At 42.3% G+C, this 13963-nt stretch overlaps 2 protein-coding genes across 2 annotated transcripts in view; both read right to left on the bottom strand.

Moving 5' to 3' along the window:
* LOC311134850 (small ribosomal subunit protein uS5m-like) overlaps window positions 1–9804 on the bottom strand; it is a gene marked incomplete at its 5' end in the record, with an annotated part of 30317 nt that extends 20513 nt beyond the window's left edge. Inside the window, 2 exons of the mRNA XM_084168627.1 lie at window positions 1180–1317; window positions 9726–9804. Coding sequence (XP_084024753.1) covers window positions 1180–1317; window positions 9726–9804 — 217 coding nt within the window. The remainder of the gene's footprint in view (window positions 1–1179; window positions 1318–9725) is intronic.
* LOC311134805 (sodium/calcium exchanger 1-like) overlaps window positions 1–13963 on the bottom strand; it is a gene marked incomplete at both ends in the record, with an annotated part of 795938 nt that overhangs the window by 342047 nt on the left and 439928 nt on the right. The gene's annotated exons all lie outside the window — the stretch shown is intronic.

The raw sequence follows: 13963 nt of genomic DNA, 5'->3' as shown, positions 1-13963 counted from the left end.
GGAGCAATTATTAGGAAATGGAAGACATACAAGACCACTGATAATCTCCCTCGATCTGGGGCTCCACGCAAGATCTCACCCCGTGGGGTCAAAATGATCACAAGAACGGTGAGCAAAAATCTCAGAACCACACGGGGGGACCTAGTGAATGACCTGCAGAGAGCTGGGACCAAAGTAACAAAGCCTACCATCAGTAACACACTACGCCGCCAGGGACTCAAATCCTGCAGTGCCAGACGTGTCCCCCTGCTTAAGCCAGTACATGTCCAGGCCCGTCTGAAGTTTGCTAGAGTGCATTTGGATGATCCAGAAAAGGATTGGGAGAATGTCATATGGTCAGATGAAACCAAAATATAACTTTTTGGTAAAAACTCAACTCGTCGTGTTTGGAGGACAAAGAATGCTGAGTTGCATCCAAAGAACACCATACCTACTGTGAAGCATGGGGGTGGAAACATCATGCTTTGGGGCTGTTTTTCTGCAAAGGGACCAGGACGACTGATCCGTGTAAAGGAAAGAATGAATGGGGCCATGTATCGTGAGATTTTGAGTGAAAACCTCCTTCCATCAGCAAGGGCATTGAAGATGAAACGTGGCTGGGTCTTTCAGCATGACAATGATCCCAAACACACCGCCCAGGCAACGAAGGAGTGGCTTCGTAAGAAGCATTTCAAGGTCCTGGAGTGGCCTAGCCAGTCTCCAGATCTCAACCCCATAGAAAATCTTTGGAGGGAGTTGAAAGTCTGTGTTGCCCAGCGACAGCCCCAAAACATCACTGCTCTAGAGGAGATCTGCATGGAGGAATGGGCCAAAATACCAGCAACAGTGTGTGAAAACCTTGTGAAGACTTACAGAAAACGTTTGACCTGTGTCATTGCCAACAAAGGGTATATAACAAAGTATTGAGAAACTTTTGTTATTGACCAAATACTTATTTTCCACCATAATTTGCAAATAAATTCATAAAAAAATCCTACAATGTGATTTTCTGATTTTTTTAAAATCATTTTGTCTGTCATAGTTGACGTGTACCTATGATGAAAATTACAGGCCTCTCTCATCTTTTTAAGTGGGAGAACTTGCACAATTGGTGGCTGACTAAATACTTTTTTCCCCCACTGTAAGCTTTAAAATAGGTGCTCTATCAACTCTTGAGAGTTGGGGAACACCAGCACTTACGTTTGTTGAAGAAGCTGCTATGTCTGGTCTGTATCCAGGTAGCAGGAGCTAGTGGGGTAGGGGTCCATAGAGAGGCAGTGGGTCTGGCCAGGTGAGAGAGGGGCAGGGCGCCCCGTGCAGTCCGAAGTTGTGCTACCCCTGAAACACAGCACAGAGAGGTAATGTAATTTACTATAGTGTAAAATCACCTAGAACAGTTAGAAATGAGCTAACGCAAATTATCCTGTCTTATTTATTTTGGGTGTTAATGATAGATCCGGGACGATATCAGTATCGCGATACTCGTTAGTATCATGGCAAGGAAACAAAACATGAAGCGGATTTAACTTCTTTAGGAAAATATCCCTTATATTGGAAACAAACATCATTATATTGTCATCCAGAGTCACATGTACAGTGCATTTGGAAAGTATTCAGACCCCTTCACTTTTCCACATTTTGTTACACGTTACAGCCTTATTCTAAAATGTATTAAATCGTTTTTTCCCCTCATCAATCTACACACAATACCCAATAATGACAAAGCAAAAACATGTTTTTAGAGTTGGCAGCCTCGAGTCTTCTTGGGTATAACGCTACAAGCTTGGCACACCTGTATTTGGGGAGTTTCTCCCATTCTTCTCTGCAGATCCTCTCAAGCTGTCAGGTTGGATGGGGAGCGTCACTGCATAGCTATTTTCAGGTCTCCAGAGATGTTCGCTCGGGTTCAAGTCCGGGCTCTGGCTGGGACACTCAAGAACATTCAGAGACTTGTCCCAAAGCCACTCCTGCGTTGTCTTGGCTGTGTGCTTAGGGTTGTTGTCCTGTTGGAAGGTGAACCTTCGCCCCAGTCTGAGGTCCTGAGCGCTCTGGAGCAGGTTTTCATCAAGGATCTCTCTGTACTTTGCTCCGTTCATCTTTCCCTCGATCCTGACTAGTCTCCCTGTCCCTGCTGCTGAAAAACACACACAGCATGATGCTGCTACCACCATGCTTCACCGTAGGGATGGTGCCAGGTTTCCTCCAGATGTGACGCTTGGCATTCAGGCCAAAGAGTTCAATCTTTGTTTCATAAGACCAGATAATCTTGTTTCTCATGGTCTGAGAGTCCTTTAGGTGCCTTTTGGCAAACTCCAAGCGGGCTGTCATGTGGCTTTTACTGAGGAGTGGCTTCCATCTGGCCACTCTACCATAAAGGCCTGATTGGTGGAGTGCCGCAGAGATGGTTGTCCTTCTGGAAGGTTCTCCCGTCTCCACAGAGGTACTCTGGAGCTCTGTCAGAGTGACCATCGGGTTCTTGGTCACCTCCCTGACCAAGGCCCTTCTCCCCCAATTGCTCAGTTTGGCCGGGAGGCCAGCTCTAGGAAGTTCCAAACTTCTTTCATTTAAGAATGATGGAGGCCACTGTGTTCTTGGGGAACTTCAATACTGCAGAATTGTTTTTCTACCCTTCCCCAGATCGTTGCCTCAACAACAATCCTGTCTCGGAGCTCTACGGACAATTCCTTCAACCTCATGGCTTGGTTTTTGCACTGACATGCACTGTCAACTGTGGGACCTTATATAGACAGGTGTGTGCCTTTCATGTCCAATCAATTGAATTTACCACAGGTGGACTCCAATCAAGTTGTAGAAACATCTCAAGGATGATCAATGGAAACAGGATGCACCTGAGCTCAATTTCGAGTCTCATAGCAAATGGTCTGAATACTTATGTACATAAGGTATTTCATTTTTGTCATTATGGGGTAGTGTGTGTAGATTGATGAGGAAATTTGTTTATTTAATCCATTTTAGAATAAGGCTGTAACGTAACAAAATGTGGGAAAAGTGAAGGGGTCTGAATACTTTCCGAATGCACTGTATGTGTATTTCACACAAATCTGAATATAATGCTTGTATGGATGTCAACCCCAATATATGTTCATGCCATCGTCACCAATAAACTGCATTACAGTAAAAACGACTGACTACCACCACCGATTTGCTATTAGCTATGCTATCAGCTTATAGGAACAGAAGTTAGAATGTATCAGTCACTTCTTCTAAAGCTGAAAAGGGCCAACTTCTAAATGTTATACAGCCAAATACAGTTGAAGTCAGAAGTTTACATACACTTAGGTTTTTCAACCACTCCACAAATTTCTTGGTAACAAACTATCGTTTTGGCAAGTCGGTTAGGACATCTACTTTGTGCATGACACAAGTAATTTTTCCAACAATCGTTTACAGACAGATTATTTCACTTATAATTCACCGTATCACAATTCCAGTGGGTCAGAAGTTTATGTACACTAAGTTGATTGTGCCTTTAAACAGCTTGTAAAATTCCAGAAAATTATGTCTTGGCTTTAGAAGCTGCTGGTAGGCTAATTGACATAATTTGAGTCAATTGGAGGTGTACCTGTGGATGTATTTCAAGGCCTACCTTCAAACTCAGTGCCTCTTTGCTTGACATCATGGGAAAACCAAAAGAAATCAGCCAAGACCTCAGAAAAAAAATTGCAGACCTCCACAAGTCTGGTTCATCCTTGGGAGCAATTTCCAAACGCCTGAAGGTACCACGTTCATCTGTACAAACAATAGTACGCAAGTATAAACACCATGGGACCACGCAGCCGTCATACCGCTCAGGAAGGAGACGCGTTCTGTCTCCTAGAGATAAACATACTTTGGTGCGAAAAGAGCAAATAAATCCCAGAACAACAGCAAAGGACCTTGTGAAGATGCTGGAGGAAACAGGTACAAAAGTATCTATAACCACAGTAGAACAAGTCCTATATCGACATTACATTTACATTTTACATTTACGTCATTTAGCAGACACTCTTATCCAGAGCGACTTACAAATAGGTGCATTCACCTTATAGCCAGTGGGATAACCACTTTACAATGTTTTTTTTTTAGTTTTTTTTTTTTGGGGGGGGGGGGGGGGGGGGTAGAAGGATTACTTTATCCTATCCCAGGTATTCCTTAAAGAGGTGGGGTTTCAAATGTCTCCGGAAGGTGGTGAGTGACTCCGCTGTCCTGGCGTCGTGAGGGAGCTTGTTCCACCATTGGGGTGCCAGAGCAGCGAACAGTTTTGACTGGGCTGAGCGGGAACTATGCTTCCGCAGAGGTAGGGGAGCCAGCAGGCCAGAGGTGGATGAACGCAGTGCCCTCGTTTGGGTGTAGGGACTGATCAGAGCCTGAAGGTACGGAGGTGCCGTTCCCCTCACAGCTCCGTAGGCAAGCACCATGGTCTTGTAGCAGATGCGAGCTTCAACTGGAAGCCAGTGGAGTGTGCGGAGGAGCGGGGTGACGTGAGAGAACTTGGGAAGGTTGAACACCAGACGGGCTGCGGCATTCTGGATGAGTTGTAGGGGTTTAATGACACAGGCAGGGAGCCCAGCCAACAGCGAGACATAACCTGAAAGGCTGCTCAGCAAGGAAGAAGCCACTGCTCCAAAACGGCCATAAAAAAGCCAGAATACAGTTTGCAACTGCACATGGGGACAAAGATCGTACTTTTTGGAGAACTGTCCTCTGGTCTGATGAAACAAAAATATAACTGTTTGGCTATAATGATCATCATTATGTTTGGAGGAAAAAGGGGGTTGCTTGCAAGCCGAAGAACACCATCCCAACCGTGAAAAACGGGGGTGGCAGCATCATGCTGTGGGGGTGCTTTGCTGCAGGAGGGACTGGTGCGCTTCACAAAATAGATGGCGTCATGAGGAAGGAAAATTATCTGGATATATTGAAGCAACATCTCAAGACATCAGTCAGGAAGTTAAAGCTTGGTCGCAAATGAGTCTTCTAAATGAACAATGACCCCAAGCATTCTTCCAAAGTTGTGGCAAAACGGCTTAAGGACAACAAAGTAAAGTTATTGGAGTGGCTGTCACAAAGCCCTGACCCTCAATCCTATAGAACATTTGTGGGTATAAAGCATATGCGAGCAAGGAGGCCTACAAACCTGACTCAGTTACACCAGCTCTGTCAGGAGGAATGGGCCAAAATTCACCCAAGTTATTGAGGGAAGCTTGTGGAAGGCTACCCGAAACGTTTGACCCAAGTTAAACAATTTAAAAGGCAATGCTCCCAAATACTAATTGAGTGTATGTAAACTTCTGACTCACAGGGAATGTGATGAAAGAAATAAAAGCTGAAATAAATCTCTCTCTACTATAATTCTGACATTTCACATTCTTAAAATAAAGTGGTGATCCTAACTGTCCTAAAACAGGGAATTTTTACTAGGATTAAATGTCAGGAATTGTGAAAAACTGAGTTTAAATGTATTTGGCTAAGGTGTATGTAAACTTCTGACTTAAACTGTATATCAAAATCCAACTTTAGTATCCACATTATGGGCCTGTTACAATAAATGAATCATGATGGATTTGACGAATATCCAATTTGTTAGATTAGATTTGTTGAATGTGCGCCAATCCGGCGTCCGTCTATCCCCACGGCCTGCATTCTATTGAACACTTTACCACATCTATGCCATGATACTTTTGGAATTTTTGATTCTCCCTGTCTAGTTTTTATTTTGGTGATAGTTCTCAAAGATGATCTTATTTAAAAATATATTGCTCCATTATATATAGACATACAGTCGGGCAAAAAAGTATTTAGTCAGCCACCAATTGTGCAAGTTCTCCCACTTAAAAACATGAGAGAGGCCTGTAATTTTCATCATAGGTACACGTCAACTATGACAGACAAAATGAGAAAACAAAATCCAGAAAATCACATTGTAGGATTTTTAATGAATTTATTTGCAAATTATGGTGGAAAATAAGTATTTGGTCAATAACAAAAGTTTCTCAATACTTTGTTATATACCCTTTGTTGGCAATGACACAGGTCAAACGTTTTCTGTAAGTCTTCACAAGGTTTTCACACACTGTTGCTGGTATTTTGGCCCATTCCTCCATGCAGATCTCCTCTAGAGCAGTGATGTTTTGGGGCTGTCGCTGGGCAACACGGACTTTCAACTCCCTCCAAAGATTTTCTATGGGGTTGAGATCTGGAGACTGGCTAGGCAATCCAGGACCTTGAAATGCTTCTTACGAAGCCACTCCTTCGTTGCCGGCGGTGTGTTTGGGATCATTGTCATGCTGAAAGACCCAGCCACGTTTCATCTTCAATGCCCTTGCTGATGGAAGGAGGTTTTCACTCAAAATCTCACGATACATGGCCCCATTCATTCTTTCCATTACACGGATCAGTCGTCCTGGTCCCTTTGCAGAAAAACAGCCCCAAAGCATGACGTTTCCACCCCCATGCTTCACAGTAGGTATGGTGTTCTTTGGATGCAACTCAGCATTCTTTGTCCTCCAAACACGACGAGTTGAGTTTTTACCAAAAAGTTCTATTTTGGTTTCATCTGACCATATGACATTCTCCCAATCCTCTTCTTCATCCAAATGCACTTTAGCAAACTTCAGACAGGCCTGGACATCTACTGGCTTAAGCAGGGGGACACGTCTGGCACTGCAGGATTTGAGTCCCTGGCGGCGTAGTGTGTTACTGATGGTAGGCTTTGTTACTTTGGTCCCATCTCTCTGCAGGTCATTCACTAGGTCCCCCCGTGTGGTTCTGGGATTTTTGCTCACCGTTCTTGTGATCATTTTGACCCCACGGGGTGAGATCTTGCGTGGAGCCCCAGATCGAGGGAGATTATCAGTGGTCTTGTATGTCTTCCATTTCCTAATAATTGCTCCCATAGTTGATTTCTTCAAACCAAGCTGCTTACCTATTGCAGATTCAGTCTTCCCAGCCTGGTGCAGGTCTACAATTTCTGGTGTCCTTTGACAGCTCTTTGGTCTTGGCCATAGTGGAGTTTGGAGTGTGACTGTTTGAGGTTGTGGACAGGTGTCTTTTATACTGATAACAAGTTCAAACAGGTGCCATTAATACAGGTAACGAGTGGAGGATAGAGGAGCCTCTTAAAGAATAAGTTACAGGTCTGTGAGAGCCAGAAATCTTGCTTGTTTGTAGGTGACCAAATACTTATTTTTCACCATAATTTGCAAATAAATTCATAAAAAATCCTACAATGTGATTTTCTGGATTTTTCTTTCTCAATTTTTCTGTCATAGTTGACGTGTACCTATGATGAAAATTACAGGCCTCTCTAATCTTTTTAAGTGGGAGAACTTGCACAATTGGTGGCTGACTAAATACTTTTTTTCCCCACTGTACTTTCTCTGTTTTTAGACGTTTAAGTATACACCGAAAACCTTATACCATCCTGAAAATGATCCCCCCCTCCAATGGCGGTGCGCCGCTGCTAAATGCATATAAGTGAAACACTGGCATCCATTTGTCTGATTGGAAGGCACCCTTATAGTCCTCAATAATCCACAACGTAAAACATTAACTCTCTTGCTCGCTCTCTTTGAAGTGTATTCAGTACCTCTATCCATCTCACTACAGGTGCTACAGACAGAATATTGCAAGGACCTCCAGAGCCTTCGACCAACTACCTGCGATCTCTCCAGAGCACAGAGAAGTAAGCTCCTCTGGTGGTAATATTTTATGCACTATGTAAACGTCCTCCACTATGGCTGTTTGTCTGTGTGATGAAATACACTCACCAGCCAGTTTATTAGGCACACCACCCTATTCAGGAAAATGGATCACTCCTACAGACAGTGAGACATGTGGCCATGGCTTACTATATAAAGCAGGCGGATAGGCATTCAGTTACTGTTCGATTGAATGTTAGAATGGGCAAAATAAGTGACTTTGAGCATGGTATGATCGTCGGTGCCAGGTGCGACAGATCCAGTATCTCAGAAACGTCCACCCCACTGGGCTTTTCACGCACGACAGTGTCTAGGGTTTACCGAGAATGGTGCAACGAACAAAAAAGGAGAATGGCAAGACTTGTGCAAGCTAACAGGCGGGCCACAAACAGACATAACAGTATAACAGTTGTGTGCAGAACGGAATCTCAGAAAGCACAACTTATCGACCCTTGTCACTATTGCAGCAGACGACCAGACCGGGTTCCACTCCTTTCAGCTAAAAACAAGAAGAAGCGGCTCCAGTGGGTACACGATAACCAACACTGGACAATTGAGGAGTGGAAAAACATTGCCTGGAACATGACAGCGAGTTCAGTTTACTTGAGTGGCCTGCGCAGTCCCCAGACCTCAACGCAATACAGCATCTTTGGGATAAGATGGAACAGGCAGTTCACGTCAGCATGGACAAATATCCCTGTGGAACGTTTCCGACATCTTGTAGAATGCCCCGAAGAATTCAGGCTTTTCTGGAGGTAAAGGGGGGTACGACCCAGTACTAGATGGGTACCTAATAAACTGTCCAGTGAGTGTATATCCCAGACGAGACTGAAGATTTGGTTCAAATAAACAAGTGAACAAAAATATAAATGCAACATGCAACAATTTCAAAGACTTTACTGAGTTACAGTTCATAGAAGAAAATCAGTCAATTGAAATAAATTCATCAGGGCCTATTCTATGGATTTCATATGACTGGGCAGGAGTGCAGCCATGGGTGGGCATAGGCCCAGCCACTGGGGAGCCAGGCCCCGCCAATCCGAATGAGTTTATTACAGACAGAAATACTCCTCAGCACCCCCTCCCAGGCAAACCATCGACCCCCATCATACGTTAGCAACAAAAATAAAATCACGTCTTGTCTTATCATCAGGGAAATTATAATGTCAAGGAGAAGCAATCAGCTTTTTAAAATTAATTTTGACCTGCCCACATTATAATTAGAAGAAGTGTAAACTCTTACATTACCTATTAGCTAGAAAGGTAACTCCAAACACATTTTCGCTAAGAGCAGCTGTTTAGCTGCTTAAAAAAAGGTTAGCCATGTGTTGGCAAACATTTATGTCCAAGTCAAGAAAGCTTAACGGTAGCTAGCGGCACTTGCCACACTGGTAGCCTATTCGTGGGTGCTTTTTCAAAGCCAGTCAGATATTCCAGTGAGTGTAATACCAAAGGCAATAGAAACTCTGTAATTTGCTCAATATTAGTTGAGAAATAAAGTTGACATCATTAGAATATATTTTATTTTCTAGTGTAGGTATGTAATTCAACATTAGTTTATTCTGTAGTTGCTAGCTATATTCATAAAATCATTGAAATCAACTAAATATTTTTTCCACTTTTTTATATATTTACATTTCGGCGAACCCCCGTGCAGTACCTCCGCGGACCAATTGGGGGCCATGACCCCCGGTTGAATACCCCTGGCCTAGGCAACTAGTCGTTGTCGTCACGCGATGGAACAGGGCTAGGCATTCATCAGAAAGCGATCCAAACGAAATACGGATGCAAAGGTATCGATAAGGATCCATTATGATGGAATGGTTTGTTTATATAGCTAGCTGTCTGTCTGGCTAAATGACAAGCTGAGGATGACAAGCTATAGCTAGCTAGTATTAGCCATAGCATAGCGTGCAGCCTTTGTCCATCAAAATATAAATAATTCCAATAGACTACACAGTTCGTGTAGTATGCAACCCGATTACATATTCTAGTGGTAAGACATCTGTGTGACAGAGAAATTTGTAATTTAGGAAATATATTCACCTCCCAGCGTAATTCGGAGGGCACAGCACACCCGTATGGACGCCGCCATCTTGAAGTTATGAAAGGTCCTGAATAGCATAACAAGTAGGCTGAAATGTGCCTGTTAAGAAATAATATGATTGAGTTTGTTTAATTGGGAAAAGGGATAACGTTACATTATGCTACCGGGGCCCGCAAATCAGTCTTAGTGCCATGGCCATGAAATACTGTACTGAATACCAGTGTGACTGTAAATGTGGATATATTAAATTAAACAAACATGTTGTACTCTTTCTCTGCTACTGATTAATGTCCTAGTATTGTTCCCACTTCCCCTGTCAGGTTGTTACTACTTCTGCTTACACATATGTTTTTTTTTAAAGGAGGCACATTGAATTGAATCAATCTCCACTCTACACAATTATCAAAAATAAAATATAATTATGACTGCCTCTCTCCTGCATTAAGTTAACTCATACAATACACCCTCTAGACTTTAGCTGCTATCATTTCATCAGATATCATATATGATCATTCAGATTGATTCACATATGACAGATCATCAGTCTGTTGATTCAAGCCATGAGCTTGGAGAGGCACTTCTCACTATCTTACCTGTTGGATTGTGGCCTCTGTTTGGGTTTAATATTTTCCTGGTATTTTACAAATGGTCCATCCCGAGAATAAAATCTAACATTTTCTTATTGCATTCGTTATCATTCGTGAGCCTAAAAATCTATAGTCATTGGTCATCTCTCAAGGTCTTGTTTTAAATGTTTTATTTATGTTGTTGTGGTTTGAAACTGCCTGAATCACCGAGGCAAAAATAGAACAGGTTCAAATGAACAAAACACTTCATAAAACAAATTAAGGGTACATCTGGGCGCTCTTTGTTAACATAGGCATATGCTATTCATAGAAATGTTATGATAATGTAATAAATATAAATAAATCAGGCTTTTCACTAAATAAAATGTTGGTCAAAACACATAGACTAGCCTACATTGTATCCAAATATAACCATAGCATAAATTAAATGAAATGTGAGCCTTCTGACTACACAAACTTGGTGTTGATGCTGAAGAAGATGGGGAGCATAAAGAAACTGACACCCAAGCTAAGAGGAGAGCTGCAAAGCACAGTGGAGAAAGTGAGGAAGATTTCACGTCACTTTCGCAAGTCAGGGGTCAGTGATGACAAGCTACAAGGGTAGGCTATGTGAAGGAAGAGTTTGGGAAAGAGCTCAAGATGAAATTGGACTGCAGCACACTGTGGAACAGTCTGGCAGATAAGGTAGATATTGTGTGTAGCACAATGCTGTTTGCAATGGCATGGTAGGAGAACCCATCGCTCGCAGCCATTTCTGCTACAATTTCATCCAGTGCTTGCATCGGCTTGAGGTAAGACTGCATCGTTCTAGGATGTTTTGCTGCTAAATCCCTCCCCCCCCCCCCAAAGCGCCCTGTCTGCACTTGCCTTGCAAGTTGGGGGTGTAGGCCTGCATGTCGGATTAGTCCACTTGTCGAACCGCCTATAAGCTACATTTTATTCTGCACGTGCAGATTTTGCATTCTGCCTCGGTGGCATTACTTTTAGTGAAGCTCTGCTACACAGTAGGTAGGCCTACCCTTCAAATGAACAATTAAAACAGTTATTCAATACAATGAATCGTAGTTCAAGCCAATTTTCAATGCTATTTGTGATACAATTAGCTGATTTCCCATGGTCACACCAACTGGTTCTTGGTCCCCCATTGGCCACGCCAACAAAAAAATTATAGAACCGCCCCTGCCATTAACTCAAAAGTGGGAGCCAATTTTAGGCTTACTAACTGCATTTCAAAGTCATGTGTACAGTTTCAGCATAAACAATATGCATAAACAACAAGTAAATAAGATAGGTTATTACAACAGAGCACACACTCATAGACACACACTGAGTGTTGATGTAGATAGCAGAGCAGAAAAGGCCATAGAGAAGCCAGATTTAGACCTTGCATATAATTTAACAGTTCCATTTCACGTCACGCTATTCATATACATACTTATTTAGAATTGACCAGTTTCTCACAGTTATTTTTCCTGGGAAACGGGAGTGGGTTTGGGCAGGAAATCTCTGTAATCCGGTTCCCACCTAGTCTCTGTTCCTGCCATGATCATGATAGCACCAGACAAGGTCTTAACACATGGAACACACCTTCATGACCCATAATCACTCTGATGAAGTTAAAGACATCTACACTGTAAGCTGAAAGCACTCAAATTTGCCAACTAGTTTGCCAAGGGTGGTGTGCGGGCAGCTGCCAAGAACCTTACTTACAGTCCTTTGCACTTTTGAAAAAAACTCTTATGTCATCTTTTTCTTCTCTTCTTGACTGGTAGCACATCCATTGCTAACTTGCTGACCCTATGATGAAGAGTGAGACAGTGATTGTGCAAGTAATTATGTTGCTAGCAAGTATTCTTGGCTTCAAAACATTCACTATCAGTTTTTCCACACAGTCAGAACTACCCAGCGCTAGCTAGTTAGAATAAACCTGACAAAGCTAAAAATGACTAAACTGTAAATGTAAAGCTAATTAGCTCATAGCCAGGAGAATGCTAATAGTTGCTCATGTTCGTTCTAACATACCAAAGTTTATTCATATTCATATGCTTTTTACTTAAACGTACTTTATTGTTGCCAACAATTACTTTACCTGGTGCGGTGAGTAATGATGGTGGAGGTGCACAATGCTTTTTCTCCCATTATAGCATCTGTGACAGCATGGGCAGCGCTATTGAGGCTATCTCCATTTAATGTAGTAAATGTTATTCTTCTCCATTGGCTGATTGTTCCCAACTCATAGGAATCCCCACCCAGTTGACCACTTTAAAATGGTGGAAGCCCTCAGTGGCAATCGCCTTGCTAAAACGGGTTATATCCATGATGAGCCTCTATCTACTGTATCTCTATGATAACAGGCACAACTCCGATATAAAGTCATTTTGTCAAAATGTCACGTGTGTCCACTTATATCAGTGCATTTGTAACAACCTAATCATTACAAAACTTCTATTCAATCAAATAAGCCTCACGTAGAGAATTAGCAATTACATTTTTTGTTGAACAAATTCGACACTCTCATTGACCTCTATACAAAAATTCCTCACTTCATGGGTTTTAAATCGTTTTTTTTATTTGTATTTTATTGGGGTAAAGGGACCATTTTACCTGCTTCTAACATTGGGGTGGGGGGGGCATGTCCCCCCCGGCTCCTACGCCCTTATTCACAGGTTCAACTCAAAGAGCATGGCTCCTGCTATGCTTCTTGCCACTGTGTGTTCTAATTACAAACAGTTTCAGCATTTAATGAGACTTCTAACACCTGCAGTAGGCAAGAAGTGAAATGTGAAAATAAAAATGTCCTCTAAGCCAGAATATCCTGTTACAGCTCTTGTCTCTCTTATCGGTGATCCACTGAGCATGGAAATGTGAATTTATGTATGTGCATTTTCTTGTTGGCGTTTTTACAATTTATCTGCCTACCTACCTTGCCTGCTGTTGGACAAAGAGAAAGAGTGAAAGCTCAGGAAAGGAACCTGGGGATGCGAATACAACTCAACACAGCTCTATCAGCATGATAAACTGCTGTTCAACAGGATAAGCCTCAGTGCATCCCCAGACCCAGGCTTCTGCAATTGTACGGGAATATGACAGGAAACAAATTAAGATTCTGGAAGGTTCCTCTCCCACTGTCAGTGAAACAAGGAGAGTTCAAGCTTTTCCCCCTTAAAATTAATTATAAAATCTACAGGGTTCGAATAAGGCAATTACGTAGTACATGTGATGAAAATCCTTCAGGTTCCACCATTATCTGCTCTTACTGGGAGCTTGATTACAAAAGACTCTGAGGCAATTCTGCATAATTTACAGCCTTTCTAAGTGTGAATGTGAGTCATTACAGACCTGAGTGAAGCTACAGCACTCGTATGGGGCAGTGTAGGAGCCAGGAGAGCTATGTCTTATCCTATTGATGCAGGTGTTACATAAGCATAATGCATTAAGAATCTAAAGGAACAAATACTGTAGTTCTATGTTTCTCAAACTCCCGCCCATCTGTGCTTTATTTAGGTGACTTTCCACTGCCAATTATACTGACTTACTCATTTACATTTACGTCATTTAGCAGACGCTCTTATCCAGAGCGACTTACAAATAGGTGCATTCACCTTATAGCCAGTGGGATAACAACTTTACCATGTTTTTTTATATATTTT

The sequence above is a fragment of the Coregonus lavaretus genome, assembly GCF_964263955.1.
Source record: "Coregonus lavaretus genome assembly, chromosome: 1".
In the NCBI taxonomy this organism is placed as follows: Eukaryota; Metazoa; Chordata; class Actinopteri; order Salmoniformes; family Salmonidae; genus Coregonus; species Coregonus lavaretus.
Note: the sequence above shows the minus strand (reverse complement) of the source record. Positions and strands in the feature narration are given on the sequence as shown.